The 14,547-nt window shown below is 37.1% G+C and overlaps 1 protein-coding gene and 1 non-coding gene across 2 annotated transcripts in view; one reads left to right on the forward strand and one right to left on the reverse strand.

Annotated features, from left to right (window-relative positions):
• The window catches only part of AHR (aryl hydrocarbon receptor), a 51,273-nt gene that overhangs the window by 20,063 nt on the left and 16,663 nt on the right, over positions 1-14,547 (forward strand). Inside the window, exons 3-4 of the mRNA XM_069587632.1 lie at positions 8,994-9,097; positions 13,908-13,997. Of these exons, the coding sequence (XP_069443733.1) occupies positions 8,994-9,097; positions 13,908-13,997 (194 nt within the window). The remainder of the gene's footprint in view (positions 1-8,993; positions 9,098-13,907; positions 13,998-14,547) is intronic.
• TRNAW-CCA (transfer RNA tryptophan (anticodon CCA)) lies at positions 3,964-4,036 on the reverse strand. Its single transcript has one exon. It is a non-coding gene; the product is annotated as a tRNA-Trp (tRNA).

Raw genomic sequence — 14,547 nt, forward strand, 5'->3', positions numbered from 1 at the left:
GTTTCAGGTGAACAGTGAAGGGGCTCGGTGATACATATACATGTATCCATCCTTGCTCAAATTCCTCTCCCATCTAGGCTGCCACATAACATTGAGCAGAGTTCCCTGTGCTATACAGTAGGGCCTTGCTGGTTATCCACTTTAAATATAGCAGTGTGTACATACCAATCCCAGACTCCCTAACTGTCCCCCTGCCCCCCGTAACCATAAGTTCTATCTCTTAAGTCTGAGAGTCTGTTTCTATTTTTGTAAATAAGTTAATTTTTATCACTTCTTTTTAGATTCCACATATAATGGATATCATATATTTCCCTTTCCCTGTCTGACTGACTTCAGTCAGTATGAGAATCTCTAGGTCCATCCATGTTATTGCAAACAGCATTGTTTCATTCTTTTTAATGGCTGAGTAATATTCCATTGCACGCACACGCGCACACACACACACACACATACACACACACACACACACATACACACACACACACACATCTTCTTTATCCATTCCTCTGTTGATGACATTTAGGTTGCTCTTGGAAACAGTGCTGCAATGAGCATTAGGGTGCATGTGTCCATTTTGACTGGTGTGAGATGATACCTCCTTTGCATTTCATTATTAGTGATGCTGAATATCTTTTCATGTGCCTCTTGGCTATCTTTATGTCTTCTTTGGAGAAATATCTAAGTCTTTGCCCATTTTGATTGGATTATTTTTGATGGTATTAAGCTTCACGTGCTGTTTGTACATTTTGGAGACTAATCCCTTGTCAGTCACATCATTTGTAAATATTTGCTCCCAATCTGTGGATTGTCTTTTCATTTTGTTTGTGCTTTCCTTTGTTGTGCAAAAGTGTTTGAGTTTAATTTGGCCCTGTTTATTTTTGGTTTTATTTCCATTATTCTAGGAGGCAGATCAAAAATATCTTGCTGTGACTTATGTCACAGAGTGTTCCGCCTATGTTTTTATAGTTGTATAATATCCAGTCTCTCATTTAAGTCTTTAATCCATTTTGAGCTTATTTTTTGTGTATGGTATTAAAGAATGATCTGATTTCATTTTTTTACAGGTAGCTGTCCGGCTTTCCCAGCACCATTTGTTGAAGACACTGTCTTTCCACCATTGTGTAGTCTTGCCCCCTTTGTCATAGATTAATTGACCAGAGGTGCATGGGGTGATCAATCATTTTTAATCTGTTGGTCAAATTCATTTATTTGTTCATAGCTGGAGATTTAAATTTGGGAGTCATCATAGTGTCATTGGAATAGTATTTTAAACCATGAAAATGAAAAAAAATATTCTTGGGGAAAGCCTATAGAATAAGAGGAAAATACCAAAGATAAAATGTTTTAGGAATGGGCAGAGAGAGAGGAAAGCACATGTGTGCGTGTATGTGTAACATGAAATTGTGATACAGTTTCAGCAAACGTCATTATGGTGATGCTTGCTCAAAGATGACCTCATTTGGTGTTTCAAGTTCTTAGAGGGTCAAGGAGAAAATTACACCTGAAAGTACAAACTAAAATGAAATTTAAGTCCACAGAAAAATAATAATACTAGAGGAAGTAATTTCTGGCTCTTGGTTGTCCATAGAAAACATTAAGCCATCCAGGTGCCCACAGTGGAAGGTTGAGAGGGGAAACAGTAAAATTGGACCAACTGGAACCTAAAGTTGTCTGTATTGAATTGTTTTAGCCTTAAATTGGGCTTCCCTGGTAGCTCAGATGGTAAAGAATCTGCTTACAAAGGCTGGGGGCGGGGGGGAACCTAGGTTCAGACCCTGGGTCTGGAAGATCCCCAGGAGAAGAGAATGGCTACCCACTCCAGTATTTTTGCTTGGAGAATCCCAGGGACAGAAGAGCCTGGCATGTTGCAGTCCATAGGGTTGCAAAGAGTTGGACATGACCAAGCCATTTTCACTTCATTCAGCCTTAAGTTTGCCTGCATGGTGTGAGAGTGCTTTTATGGTCGGTTTTACAGAACATGCTGTTGTCCACTGGACTGTTGATAGTGTCTAGTCTCTGTATCACAGATGTAGCTCCCCTCTGCTTGTCCTGGCCCAGTAGAGGGAGATTGTTGTGTAAGGAGAACACCAGCAGGAAGGGGACTTGGAGGTGGTTCAGTTACCTAACCGTGTGGCTTTAGATTAGACCTGTATCCTCACTGTTCCACAGCTTTCATATTCTCAGCATGAACAGTACGAATGCTTGCCTGCCTGATGTTGTAAGTTTGTAGTGGATTTATCCTAAATAGTAAGATCTTTGTGAACCAGATTCTGAAATTAAAATTGTTTACAGTTGACCCTTGCACAACATGAAGATTAGTCAAAAACAGGCATGAAACTTTATAGTCAGCTCTCCACACCCATGGTTCCTCTCTAGCCAAAGCTCTGCATCCGTGGATTCAGCCCGTCATGGATCATGTAGTGCTGTGTTATTTACTGGGGAAAAAACCCACATATATGTGAACCTGCCCAGATCAAACCCCATGTTGTTCACGGGCCAGCTGGACGTGTAGAATTTCTTGTTACTGCCCTGTGTTTCAGTCGTCAGTTTTGTGGTTCTACTTTCATCTTTATAAAATTGAGATGAGAATTCCTTCCTGAAGACATTCATGTTAATAATGAACTTTTTAAGCAGATGAATGATAATTTTAGAGGACTTGAGGGAATGAGATCCAGAACATTGTGAGTTACTTCCTCAATCTTGATTTTCGGAGTCACTCGGAGCAGTGGTACCTTCTCTTCAGCATCTCTTGGGAACTTGTTAATGCAGCAGACTGAGGGGCCCCATACTAGGCCTGCAGAAGCAGAATTCTAGAGGCTGGGGTCCCACAATGTGTTTTAATAGTCTTCCAGATGATTCTGATGTCTGAGAAAGTTTGAGAATCACTGCTGTGGTTGATTAAATTCTCCTACTTAGAATGCAGTTTTAATTTCACTGTTTACATGGAAAGTCAAATGCAGCTCAGTTCCCACTGAAAAGGTAAACTAATTGCTCTAGTTGGTTTCATTAATTCAGAGGCCTAACATGTAGTTACAGTAGAGTTGCACGTAACTAAAATGTAAAACTGAAAAATTTTGAGTAATATCATTCAAAGTCAGTTTCCACTTGATGGAGAGTATGTTAGATAGTTTCCACTTGATCTAAGTTTAAGGACTTTTTCAACTTTAGAATGATGGGTGGTTTTTTTTTTTAGATTTGCTAAAAAAAGACAGTAACTACCACTTTAGCCTACATTCACTCATTATAAACTAACATTTGGATTTTTAAAAACCAAATTTACTTTTATTCTGCCTTGGTGAGTAGAAACTTCCAGGTAGAAAAAATAATCTGTGACTATCATCAGAAAGCACTGAACTATATACATCTTTGTCTCCTAGAGACTTAGGAAAATATAGTATATATATATTCTCCTAGAATGCAACATGGGTTTTTGTTTTTGTTTAATATAAATTTATTTATTTTAATTGGAGGTTAATTACTTTACAATATTGTATTGATTTTGCCATACATCAACATGAATCTGCCACAGGTATACACGTGTTCCCCATCCTGAACCCCCCTCCCTGCTCCCTCCCCATACCATCTCTCTGGGTCATCTCAGTTTTTTTTTTAAACTTCAGTTTCTTCTTTCTCACAAAAGGGCAATACTTCCTTTACCAAAAAGCAAACTTCATGTTACTGAAGCGAAATATCTTATTACCCCAAAGGATCTAGAAGAAACTTAGGTACACTTATATATGATTGGAAATTATTTGTAAATACTCATTGATACTCAATTGGGGTATGTAGTATTAAGTAATATAGTATTTTTTATATTCAGTAGTATAGTATAGTATAGTGAAGTCGCTCAGTCGTGTCCGACTCTTTGCAACCCCGTGGACTGTAGCCTGCCAGGCTTCTCCATCCATGGGATTCTCCAGGCAAGAATACTGGAGTGGGTTACCATTTCCTTCTCCAGGGGATCTTCCTGACCCAGGGATCGAACCCGGGTCTCCTGCATTGGAGGCAGACGCTTTAACCTCTGAGCCACCAGGGAAGCCCTTCTATTCAATAAATACTGCTTTATTCAGCCCTTTTTAATTTTTGGTGGTAGTTTTGCTCTCTTACATGCTTATATGAATGTGGGAATAGAACTTAAACTTTTCCTGCCAGAGGTAATAAAGGGGGTGATAAATATTATTGTAAAAGAAATTGAATTTATATCAACAGAGATTAAAAAGACTTATGCTTTTTCCTGGCAAGGCATTTATCATGACATCCTTCTGTTTAAATGCCAACAATAGTAACAAAATACAAAGTATAGTTTACTACATGCCAATATTTGTTCCCTGTGAATTTCTCTCTTAACAATTCAGAGCATGTTTATGAAGAGGAAATATTTGGCTTGTAGGGAGAAATGGAAATCTCAGCTTTGCTATGTAAGGAAAGAAAGTGCCATGTTAAGAAACATGGATACAGTTAAGTGCATGTGGGAATAAGACTTGAATTTGGGGAAAAAGGCTTGAATCAGTTGGTAATAATTAGAATCTTATAATCTGATAATGCTGTGACATATTTACACTCTAAATTCTGTTATCAATTAAATTCTTATACAGCTGTTTCACTGATCTCTCAAAGAGGAAATAGTTGAAATATTGTGATGGTCTATAACCTTAATATCCCACTGAATGCTCAAAGTCAGAACCTTACAGCAGACTTTGGAAGATGGCTGTTCCTACAGATGAGGGAAGGGTTTTAACAAGGTCTGTGCAGTAGGGCAGAGATTTCCCAGTAGCAGAACTGACTCATGACTTGTTTTCAGATAGTATATTTTGTTTCTGTAAACTACCATGTATTTAATTCCAGGGGTGTGATGATTAAAGTGTCTTCTCCATCTGATTATGCATGTAATTTTTATAACAACTTATAAGTTTGAAATACCTTCAATTTTATGTTTATAGTCATCATAGCAGTCCTGTCAGACACTCATTAATGCTCCCTGGTTAGAGATGAGAAAACACTCAGTTATCCCTGGTGTGTAACTTTTAGTGTCAGCTGCCATCATGGTTTGAGGGTGTATAAACTCAGGGTACAGCCTGTCCTCTCTATACTTGACTGTCAGTTATAGATTCAGGCATTACCCAAGTACTCCGCATGCTATTTTAGCCCTCATAAGAATTTGTCTCCAGAGGTATCACTGTCCTGATTTAAAGATGAGGAAAGGAAAGATCACAGGTGGTTAGCATGGGGGAGAAGTCTGGTAGGTGGTTGGTAATAGCTCATGCTATTGGGGTCTAGCTCCCTGGGTTCTTATCTCGGCTTTACCATTTCAAGGTATAACCTTGGTAAAGTTTCTTAACCTCCTTAAGTCTCAGTTTCCTAATCTACTGAAAGGACAATAAGGCCAGTCTCTTATAACTCTTGTGAAGATTAAGTAAGATGTAATACCTGGAAATGGCTTGGCATAGAGTGTGAGCTCTGAGTATCACACATTATTACTAAGGAAATTATTGAAGGGCACTCAGGTGGTAGGAAGGTCATCTCCCGACATCTGCTTCTTACTCTTTTGTTGCTTACTCTTCTGTTGCTTTCTAATCAAGGCAAGAAATGTGCATGTGAAAGTGAGTATTATTAATTAATACATCTCCTAGAAGGCAGAGGTGGTAGGTATGAAATCAAGAAATGGAGGACAGATTCGTGGAAGGGCAAAAATTACATAATTTGGGACAAGTCTCTAGGATCTGAGTTTTCTAAAAAGTCATATTAGTATTTTTTTAGGTGAGAATGGGAAGGGAGTGTACCTTCCTGGACTGATCTTTGCACAATATTTACTTAAATTCTTGAGTGATTATTAGCCTTAAAGATGAGAGCAACAGAAGTACTTGTTTGCTTGTCTTTGGAAGAACCCTAGTGATCCTTCTCCAAAATGCACTCGTCACTTTTCCTACTTAAGCAGTAGTTACACCTATTAAGTATTGTCCCTCCAACAGTTAGAACTGTACATATTGTTGTTTAGAAAGAGTTTATACTTTGTCTCTTTCAAGTTTCTCTAATATTTTAATTAAATTCCATGCTGGTACTTAATATTTTTGGCATTCTTTTCTAGTTCTTTATTTCCATAGCTTCTATGCCCTACTTAAAGGCAGAGTCTGTCTAATGTCTAATTACATTGGCTGATATCTCCCATACAAGACCAGAAACAAGTTACTGAGATGAATGGCCTCTTTCATTTCTTATTCAGCTTCTCAGCCGTCCAGTAATACTAGTGGGAACTGACATAGATTGTTTTGATTGAAAGTTAATTTTAAAAGATTCCTGATTTAATTTAGACATTTAAATTTGACACTATTCATATCTATTTTTAGGATGACTTTGCTTCTTTCATAATATCAGGGTTTGGATTTTGTTTTCTTAAGAACAAATCTTAACCAATATTTGGTATAACTTTTTTGCCTTTTATTGTATTGTATTATTGGAGTATAATTGCTTTACAGTGTTGTGCTAGTTTCTATTGTACAACAAAGTGAATCAGCCGTAAGTATAGATACACAGCCTCCCTTTTGAGCTCCCTCCCACCTCACCCCCATCCCACCCCTCTTGGTCATCCCAGAGCCACTGATGAGCTCCACGTGCTGTACGGCAGCTTCCAGAAGCTAGCTATTTTACACATGGTGGTATATATATTGGGCTTCTCTGGCGGCTCAGACCATAAAGAATCTGTCTGCAGTGTGGGAAACCTGGGTTCGATTCCTGGGTCAGGAAGATCCCCTGGAGAAGGGAATGGCAACCCACTCCGGTATTCGTGCCTGTCAGTGCTCCTCTCCTTCACGCTGGAGCTTTTGGGAAAGTAGGAGAGTGTAGTTAACCCTGACATTGTGAGGCTTCAATGGATTCCAGCAAGTGCAGCCGCTAGAAAGCAAACAAGAGAACTTACAGGATATAAAGGGGAGAAACAGGATATAAAGGGGAGAAGAACCTTTCCGTCCTCTACCTTTCAGTGAGAAGATATTGAACCTTTTCCTTTGGTCTTGGCGAACTATTAGATCAGTTAGTTTACCTCAAACTGTTTTTTGGCCTAAGGAAATCTGTTCTGTGGCCTTTTTGGAATTGTTATATTCAGAGGCCAGTGTTTTGGCCTCTTCTTTCAGAGACATGTTTTAAAAGTTGCAAAGGCCAGAACTTGGCATAAGGTTGAAATGTGACACATGCGTTGGTGATTTACCAGAAAATAGACTTCAAACATGAAAATGTTTTATATGGAACGCTTTTCTCAAACTGAGAGGAAATTTGGTTATTAATAAATCTCTGGTTTATCACTGAGCCCAATTATACTTAGCACATAAAAATTTAATGAAGTAAGAGATCTTAAAAAGAGTGTCAAGGTTTGTTTTGCTTAATGGCTTCTCTTATTCAAATATCACAGGTTACGAAAAGATCAGTAAAATAGAAAGGTATTATAATAGTGTCTAAAAGTCCATACTTTAGAAAAGGGAAATCCATAAGCTCTGGGAAGTACTGCTAATAAGTAAAGCTACCATTTACTGAAGTAATACTGAGTTCCTCTGTGCTGGAAATTTCACATATATTTGAATTATTTTTTACAACAGCTCCTGCAGGGTAATTTTTTGTTTTCTCAATTACCATTTTACATACCAGGAGACAGGCTCGAAAAGCTCCCACATTTAGGAAATGGCAGAGCTGAGATTTGAACTCAGTTCTCTGTGATACCAATGCCCACATGTTTTAACTGAGAGAATATTTGAGAGTGCTCAGGAAAACACTGAATAAGTAAATGGTGGCTGTTATTATTTTTGTTCAGCTGTGCTGTCTCCCAGACTAAATGCGTACACACACATACACACACAGGAGAGAGATGGGAAGGTGGTGATACATGCTGCTTGAGAGCATGGTATCTCCTACTGGAAGCATCTCACCATCCCATCCGCCTCTCCTTCACATAAGCAGTCCACAAGCAGTTAGCTAGTACTCTTGCCTGAAAAATCCCATGGACGGAAGTGCCTGGTAGGCTACAGTCCATGGGATTGCAAAGAGTCAGACACAACTGAGTGATACCACTTCACTTAATGAAAGAGAAGCCATGTTACAAGGTGTAATACCTAGGAACAGACATAAAAATACATGTGCGAGTCTTTTTTTGTGGACAACTTTACAGCATTCTACTGGGACAAAGAATAGAGACTTGAACAAATGAAGAAACATACATGTTCTTGGACAGACTGATTCAAAATCTTAAAGATGTTAATTCTCCATGAGTTGACTTATAAGTTTCATATGAAGTTAATAACAATACTAACAGGTTTTTTTTACCCTAAAACTAGAGGACCCTAACTTTAATGGACATATATCTCTTTATTAAGGGGTTTGATCGATTCTTTCTCTTACCGCCCCTAGTTCACAGAAGTTAGATGATTATATAGAGAGATTAATCTTTTTTTTATAGATTATGTTGTGAGGAACCATATTATTCTAAATAGATAAGAACCAGAGGAGTGTTATAGCAATGCCATACAGTTCTTTGAATAATAATAATGTGTGCTCAGTTGTGTCCGACTCTTTGTGACCCCAGGGACTATAGCCCACCAGGCTCCTCTGTCCATGGGCTTTGCCAAGAATACTGGAGTGGGTTGCCATTTCCTTTTCCAGGGCATCTTCCCCACCCAGGGGTCAAACCTGGGTCTTCTGCATTGGCAGGAAGGGTTCTTTACCAGTCGTGCCTCCTGGGAAACAGTTTACTTGAAACTTCTTAAGTAATATGCCAAAAATCATATACTGAACTCATCAAAAATTGTCTTTAAGAATCTGTCAGCTGGCATTAGAAACCACCCGTTGGCAAAGGACTATTTACTTAGTCATTGCAGTACCAGTAGATAGCAATTTTTCAAATTCTTTTTTCGGTGTACATAGGTTTTTTTTTTTTTTCCTTAGAGCTCTTTGAAATCACTTATTTTAAAAACTAACTACTGTATCCTTGTTTTTCCCTCTTTTTTCCCTAGTTGCATTAAAGTCCTCCCCAGCTGACAGAAATGGAGTCCAGGACAACTGTAGAAGCAAATTCAGAGAAGGCCTGAACTTGCAGGAAGGGGAATTCTTACTACAGGTAAATTGTAGTAGATAGAGTTCTTTTTCATTAGAACCATTATAAATGGAAAATTAGTTAACAGCCTCTTAATTGTCCCTCGTTTCTTTAGGACTCAGTGATTCATAGCAATTTCATCTGAACTACAGTAGTTGGTATAATGCTAGTACATGAATAAATGGAATTTTATGAAGTATTAGAAGTCTAGTTATCACTTTCCCTGTTGCATTTCCTTAAATAGCAAGAAATTCTAGATCATTTTAAAGGTTCCCATTAAGACATTGGTTTTAGGTATATGTTTTTAGGAATATAGTTCCATTAAAATAATTGTATTTAATAGTTTGAAATTGTTCTTAACCTGAACAATGTGTTCTTGTAACTATATTTTCTTTTAGCGGCTGTGTATGACTTACCAATGTGCTATAGATTTTTTTAAGCCTCTATCAGCCCTATTGTCATGCATTAGAACTCTGAGAGTTTCTGGTAGATTTGTCTGTGAAAGTATTTGAAACCTTTTCCTATTTTTCTTTCTCTTGGAGCCGATAAAATGCTTGATTCTCAGTTAAATTCTCAGATATTTATTCTGTTAAAGAATGAAGAGGTATGCTATGAAGTATGTACCTATCCATAACTGAGTCACTTTGCTGTACACTTGAAACTAACTCAGTACTGCAAAGTAACTCTACTTCAATTAAAAATATTAAAGAGAAGAAACTCAAAATTTAAAGGATGTGTGCTGTAATCTGTACTATTATTACAGGTTTTTAATTCTACAGAACTTTTAATTCTACATAACGATTTTTAATTCTACCCAGTGAACTGAGATGTGAACTTAATTTGCAACTGTGATAAAAAGTAGCTGTAAGTTTCAGTAACTCCATTCATTCAGTAAATGCTTAAGTGTAACCTGACAATTTATAACACTTTATTATAATTTATAAAATTGTCTATAACAAATTATAATTTTATAATTGTGTTCAAATCCCTGATAGGGAAAATTAACTTTTGCTTCCATTATGTTAGAAAAAAGTTAAATAACCATGAGTCATCCTCCTGCCTCTGGCTGAGGATTTCTATGTATTGATATATTAGCTGAAACACAAAGACCCCTTAGGTCACAGGAAAGCATTCTAATAATTGCTGCTTAATGTGATTAAACATAGCGGGCTTCCCAGGTCATACAATGGTAGAGAATCTGCTTGCCATTGCAGGAGACACAAGAGATGCCAGTTTGATCCCTGAGTTGGGATGATCCTCTAGAGAAGGAAATGGCAACCCACTCCAGTATTCCTGCCTCGGAAATCTCATAGACAGAGGAGCCTGGCAGGCTACAGTCCATGGGGGTCACGAAGAGTTGGACATGACTGAGCGTGTGTGTGCACGCACACATCACACGCACAGACACACACACACACAGTGTGATTAAATACATCTCGGTTTATGTAGTAACGTAATAAGGAAGTTCTTTATCTCAGGTGAAAACAGACAAATGTGGCATGCTTCATACTTCTTATCTTAAACTGGCTTAAATTATAGGCCAGTGATTTTTATTTTCTCTCTAAAACATTTAGACAGATTGTCAACATATCCTACGTCAAGGGCCCAGAATAAAAATATACTGCTGCAAGCTGGTGTTCACTTTTTAATTGTTCTAAAAATTGGAAGCATTTAAATATTTAAAATGAATAGTCCATCATTAATTCTGTTTTATGCCATTTGTAGATTATTCTCCAGCAGGAGGCATCACATACTATACAATTTGCTTAGGACGTGCTAAGTCACTTCAGCCATGTCTGACTCTTTCCAACCCAATGGACTGTAGCCCACCCAGGCTCCTCTGTCCATGGGATTTTCCAGGCAAGAATACTGGAGTGTGTTGCCATTTCTTCCTCCAGGGGATCTTCCCAGGGTTGGAATCCCTCTTAGGTCTCCTGCGTTGGCAGGTGGGTTCTTTAGCACTACCACAATCTGGGAAACCCTTCCTTAGGACAGTACCTATTCTCCCATATGAAGTAGATGACCAAAAGCATAGTAGACATGTGAAGATGGGATATTTCATTATGTACAGTTACCATAATGTGTGGTTGTCAACTAGTTACCAAAGAAGATATGTCCAGAGGTACAGCACACTATTTGGCTTATAACTTTGGTGAGTCTTTGCCTTTGGTTTTAACAAAGGAGGCACATGAAGAAAATATTTTTAAATATTTAACAAAAGTTTAAAATATTTATTTTCTTTATTAAATTTATTACTCTTATAAAAGGAATGAAAATAAAATAATAAGTAACTTTTGTATCTTTTCATTATGCATATACATTCTGTCTGGTGACACCTAATATTGTGCTTATTAAAATCTACAGCTTCATTTTTGAAATAACAGTTCAAATTATAAATAACAGTGTTAATTGCAGTTAATTCTCTTATTAAATAGTAAGTGTAGCTCAACATGATTTTCAGATAGTTGTGACTGAGACTAATAATAATAATTTTGTTAGTATGTAATTACCAAATTTATTCCTTCTTTTAACTTGCTGAGATAGTAATTCAGTATAACTTCATTCCACATGGTATTTCAGATCATTTTATATATATATATATATATATATATATATATATATATATATAAACTGATATGTACATGTATATTTTTTAGAGGCTTTTTGGTTTATTTCTGACAGTTAACATTTGTCTAAAAGTTACTGGTATACCCTAAATTATCTTCGTGTCTTCTGGAATACACTAATGAGCTTCTTGGAAAGTACTAAATTTCTTTCACTCTTCAGAAAACATGATATTCTCCAAAATAATATGCATATGATCGATGGGTACTGTTGTCTGGAAGGGAGATATTTTCAAAACAGACCAAAAAAAGCAGTAATGGACATAACCGTACTACAACCAAGTGAAATTTAAGAATGCTCAATTTGGAGGGTGTTAATCATTAGACGTTTTAGTTCTTGGTGGGTGCCATTGCCATTATTCATCCTGGGGAAATTGCCAGGTCTGATAAGGCGTAATATGTGAAGTCAAGGATCTCAGATCCCAGTTGTGATTGTGTGAGTTACAGCCATACAACAGTTGGTGATTAGTAATGCTTAAAGGTAGCAGATCACGGTACAACGCACAATGCTACGCGGGCAAACTTTAGAGCCAACCTCTCCCTTGTGGTTCAGCTTGTTCCTAGCTCTCGGCTCTTCACTTCCGTGTCCTCGATTTACAGACTGGACTGTGACACCTACTTCTGTGGATTGCTGAGGGAATTAAGTTACTTGAATCCATAAGAAACCATTGAGAAAAGTGATTGTTACAGAGTAGGTGCTGTCTGTTGTCTGTATAGTCAGGCTCTCGGAAGTATGATATAGACTAGGGATCCTGAAGCTGCAAGGGATTGGAGTGAAAAGGAAGACAGTCACTGTGTTTCTTTCACCCCGTCTGACAGTGAGGGCATTTACTAGTGCGTGGGCATCATAAGCACATAACAAATGACGGCTTGTTCGTTGGTGAATCTCATTACTGAGCATGCGTCCTGTCTGGTGTGTAACATTTTATTAAGTGCTGAGCAGACTACTTGCTATCATTTGTGTGTCCCTGTAGTTCACAAAGCATGATCTGGTAATACTTGATCTGCTCATTTCCACAGCTGCATGTTGCCTCACCTGAGGTGAGTGCCAGCGCTATACCAGGTACTGCGTTAGGTGAGACACAGTCATCCTATCCACCCGATAAAGAGCCTGTTTTTCAGTCAGGGACACTAAAGCTTGAACTGGTAAATAACAAAACCACACTGTTGGTAAGAGACAGAAGAATCTAGTCCAAATTCTGACTCTAAACTATGTGGTTCTTAAACTAAACCATTCCATGTCTCGCTTTACAGAGAAAAGAGTGTCTCAGGAGGGTTTAACAATCAGAGCACATAGCATGAGGAAAAACAAGTACTGAGTTGAACTCAAGCAGGCAGTAATGAGGGCTTGAGATTTAAAAGATGTGATCACAATGAATTCTTAGGGTGATCTAAATACTTTTATTACCATATAGAGATATTAACATAGGATTCAAACAACCACTAAAAGAATAGGAAAAGAGAGCATAACTTCTAAACTAAAATAAAGAAAAAGGGATAATAAAAAATAATTGCCCCAATGGAGGCAAAGTGGAAAAAGTAGCGTAGTATATAGGTTAACAGATAGAAATAACATCTATAAAATATGATAGCTTTAAAAGTAAATATTATTAGTAATTATATTAAATAGAGCTTAATTTGCTATATACTTGTCTTACATGTATATATTAGTTCTAATGTATAGTCCATTTGTATTCCTTTTCTAAAATAAAAATGTTTTCAGTGTTTTATAATACTTTGAGAGTATCTAAATTTCAAAGTGCATTAGTGCTTAAACTACCTTTACACAGAGATTTTCTGCTATCAAATTTCTTTTAAGGCTCTAATCAACATCTTTACATGCTATCTTCCTTTAAAAGCAGTGTGACAGAGTGCAGTAAATGATATGTATACAATTATGTTTAGAAAACATGTCCAGTATATTAAAAACAAAATCTATAGCACATGAGGAAGAAGAAATCAATATTCTATTCAAGTTATTGTGATTGAGTGTTCAGTGAGCTCTAAGATTTTCTTTGGCCAAATCAAAAGAATGGATTCTTTTCACCACTAGGGGTGTGGTGTGTCTGCATTTCTGGGGTGTAATCATTTTAACGATTTAAGAGATTTTTCATCAGTAAAAGTAATAACCTTAATTGAAGTCAATACTTAATGGATGATAATACTGTTAGTTAGTCACATTACTAATCTTCTAACTTTTCTCGTTGCAGGCACTAAATGGCTTTGTACTGGTTGTCACTACAGATGCTTTGGTTTTCTATGCTTCTTCTACCATACAAGATTACCTGGGGTTTCAGCAGGTAAATATAGTTTCCTTAGGTCATTAAAAAATTCTTTTTTGGACATTAACTTACTACTTTTTATTTATCGTATACTTTAGGGACACAAGTGACAATTTTTAGATTAAAATGTAATTGAAATGCATATGTTATAGAATAAAAAAGTATATGTTTGCAGCTAATATATTTTTATGCTTTTAATATTTTACTGCATTATAATTTCCTTAAAGGTACATGTGATTCATGGGTTTTGTGTTTCCTCTTTCATTTATAAGGAATTCTTATGTATAAGAAAGAGCAGATGGGGTTTGGATGGGGGCAGACAGGAGAATATTTGCCATCAAATTAGTTATGGAAATTGGAGGGCAAGTGGTAACTATGAAATGAATGAGGTGATACATAAAGGTACAAGCAAACTACTGTGGCTTATCCCTTTAATTCCTACTTGTGTGGATTATAAAAGTTTTCCTGAAGGAAATGGTATTTAATCTGAAGAGATTGTGGGCTCCAGATGAGTGGACAGTTGTGGAGGGAATGCAGAGAAGAAGAGCTAGCCGTACTCTAGGTAGTA

Source organism: Ovis canadensis, chromosome 4 (assembly GCF_042477335.2).
Source record: "Ovis canadensis isolate MfBH-ARS-UI-01 breed Bighorn chromosome 4, ARS-UI_OviCan_v2, whole genome shotgun sequence".
Classification (NCBI taxonomy): Eukaryota; Metazoa; Chordata; class Mammalia; order Artiodactyla; family Bovidae; genus Ovis; species Ovis canadensis.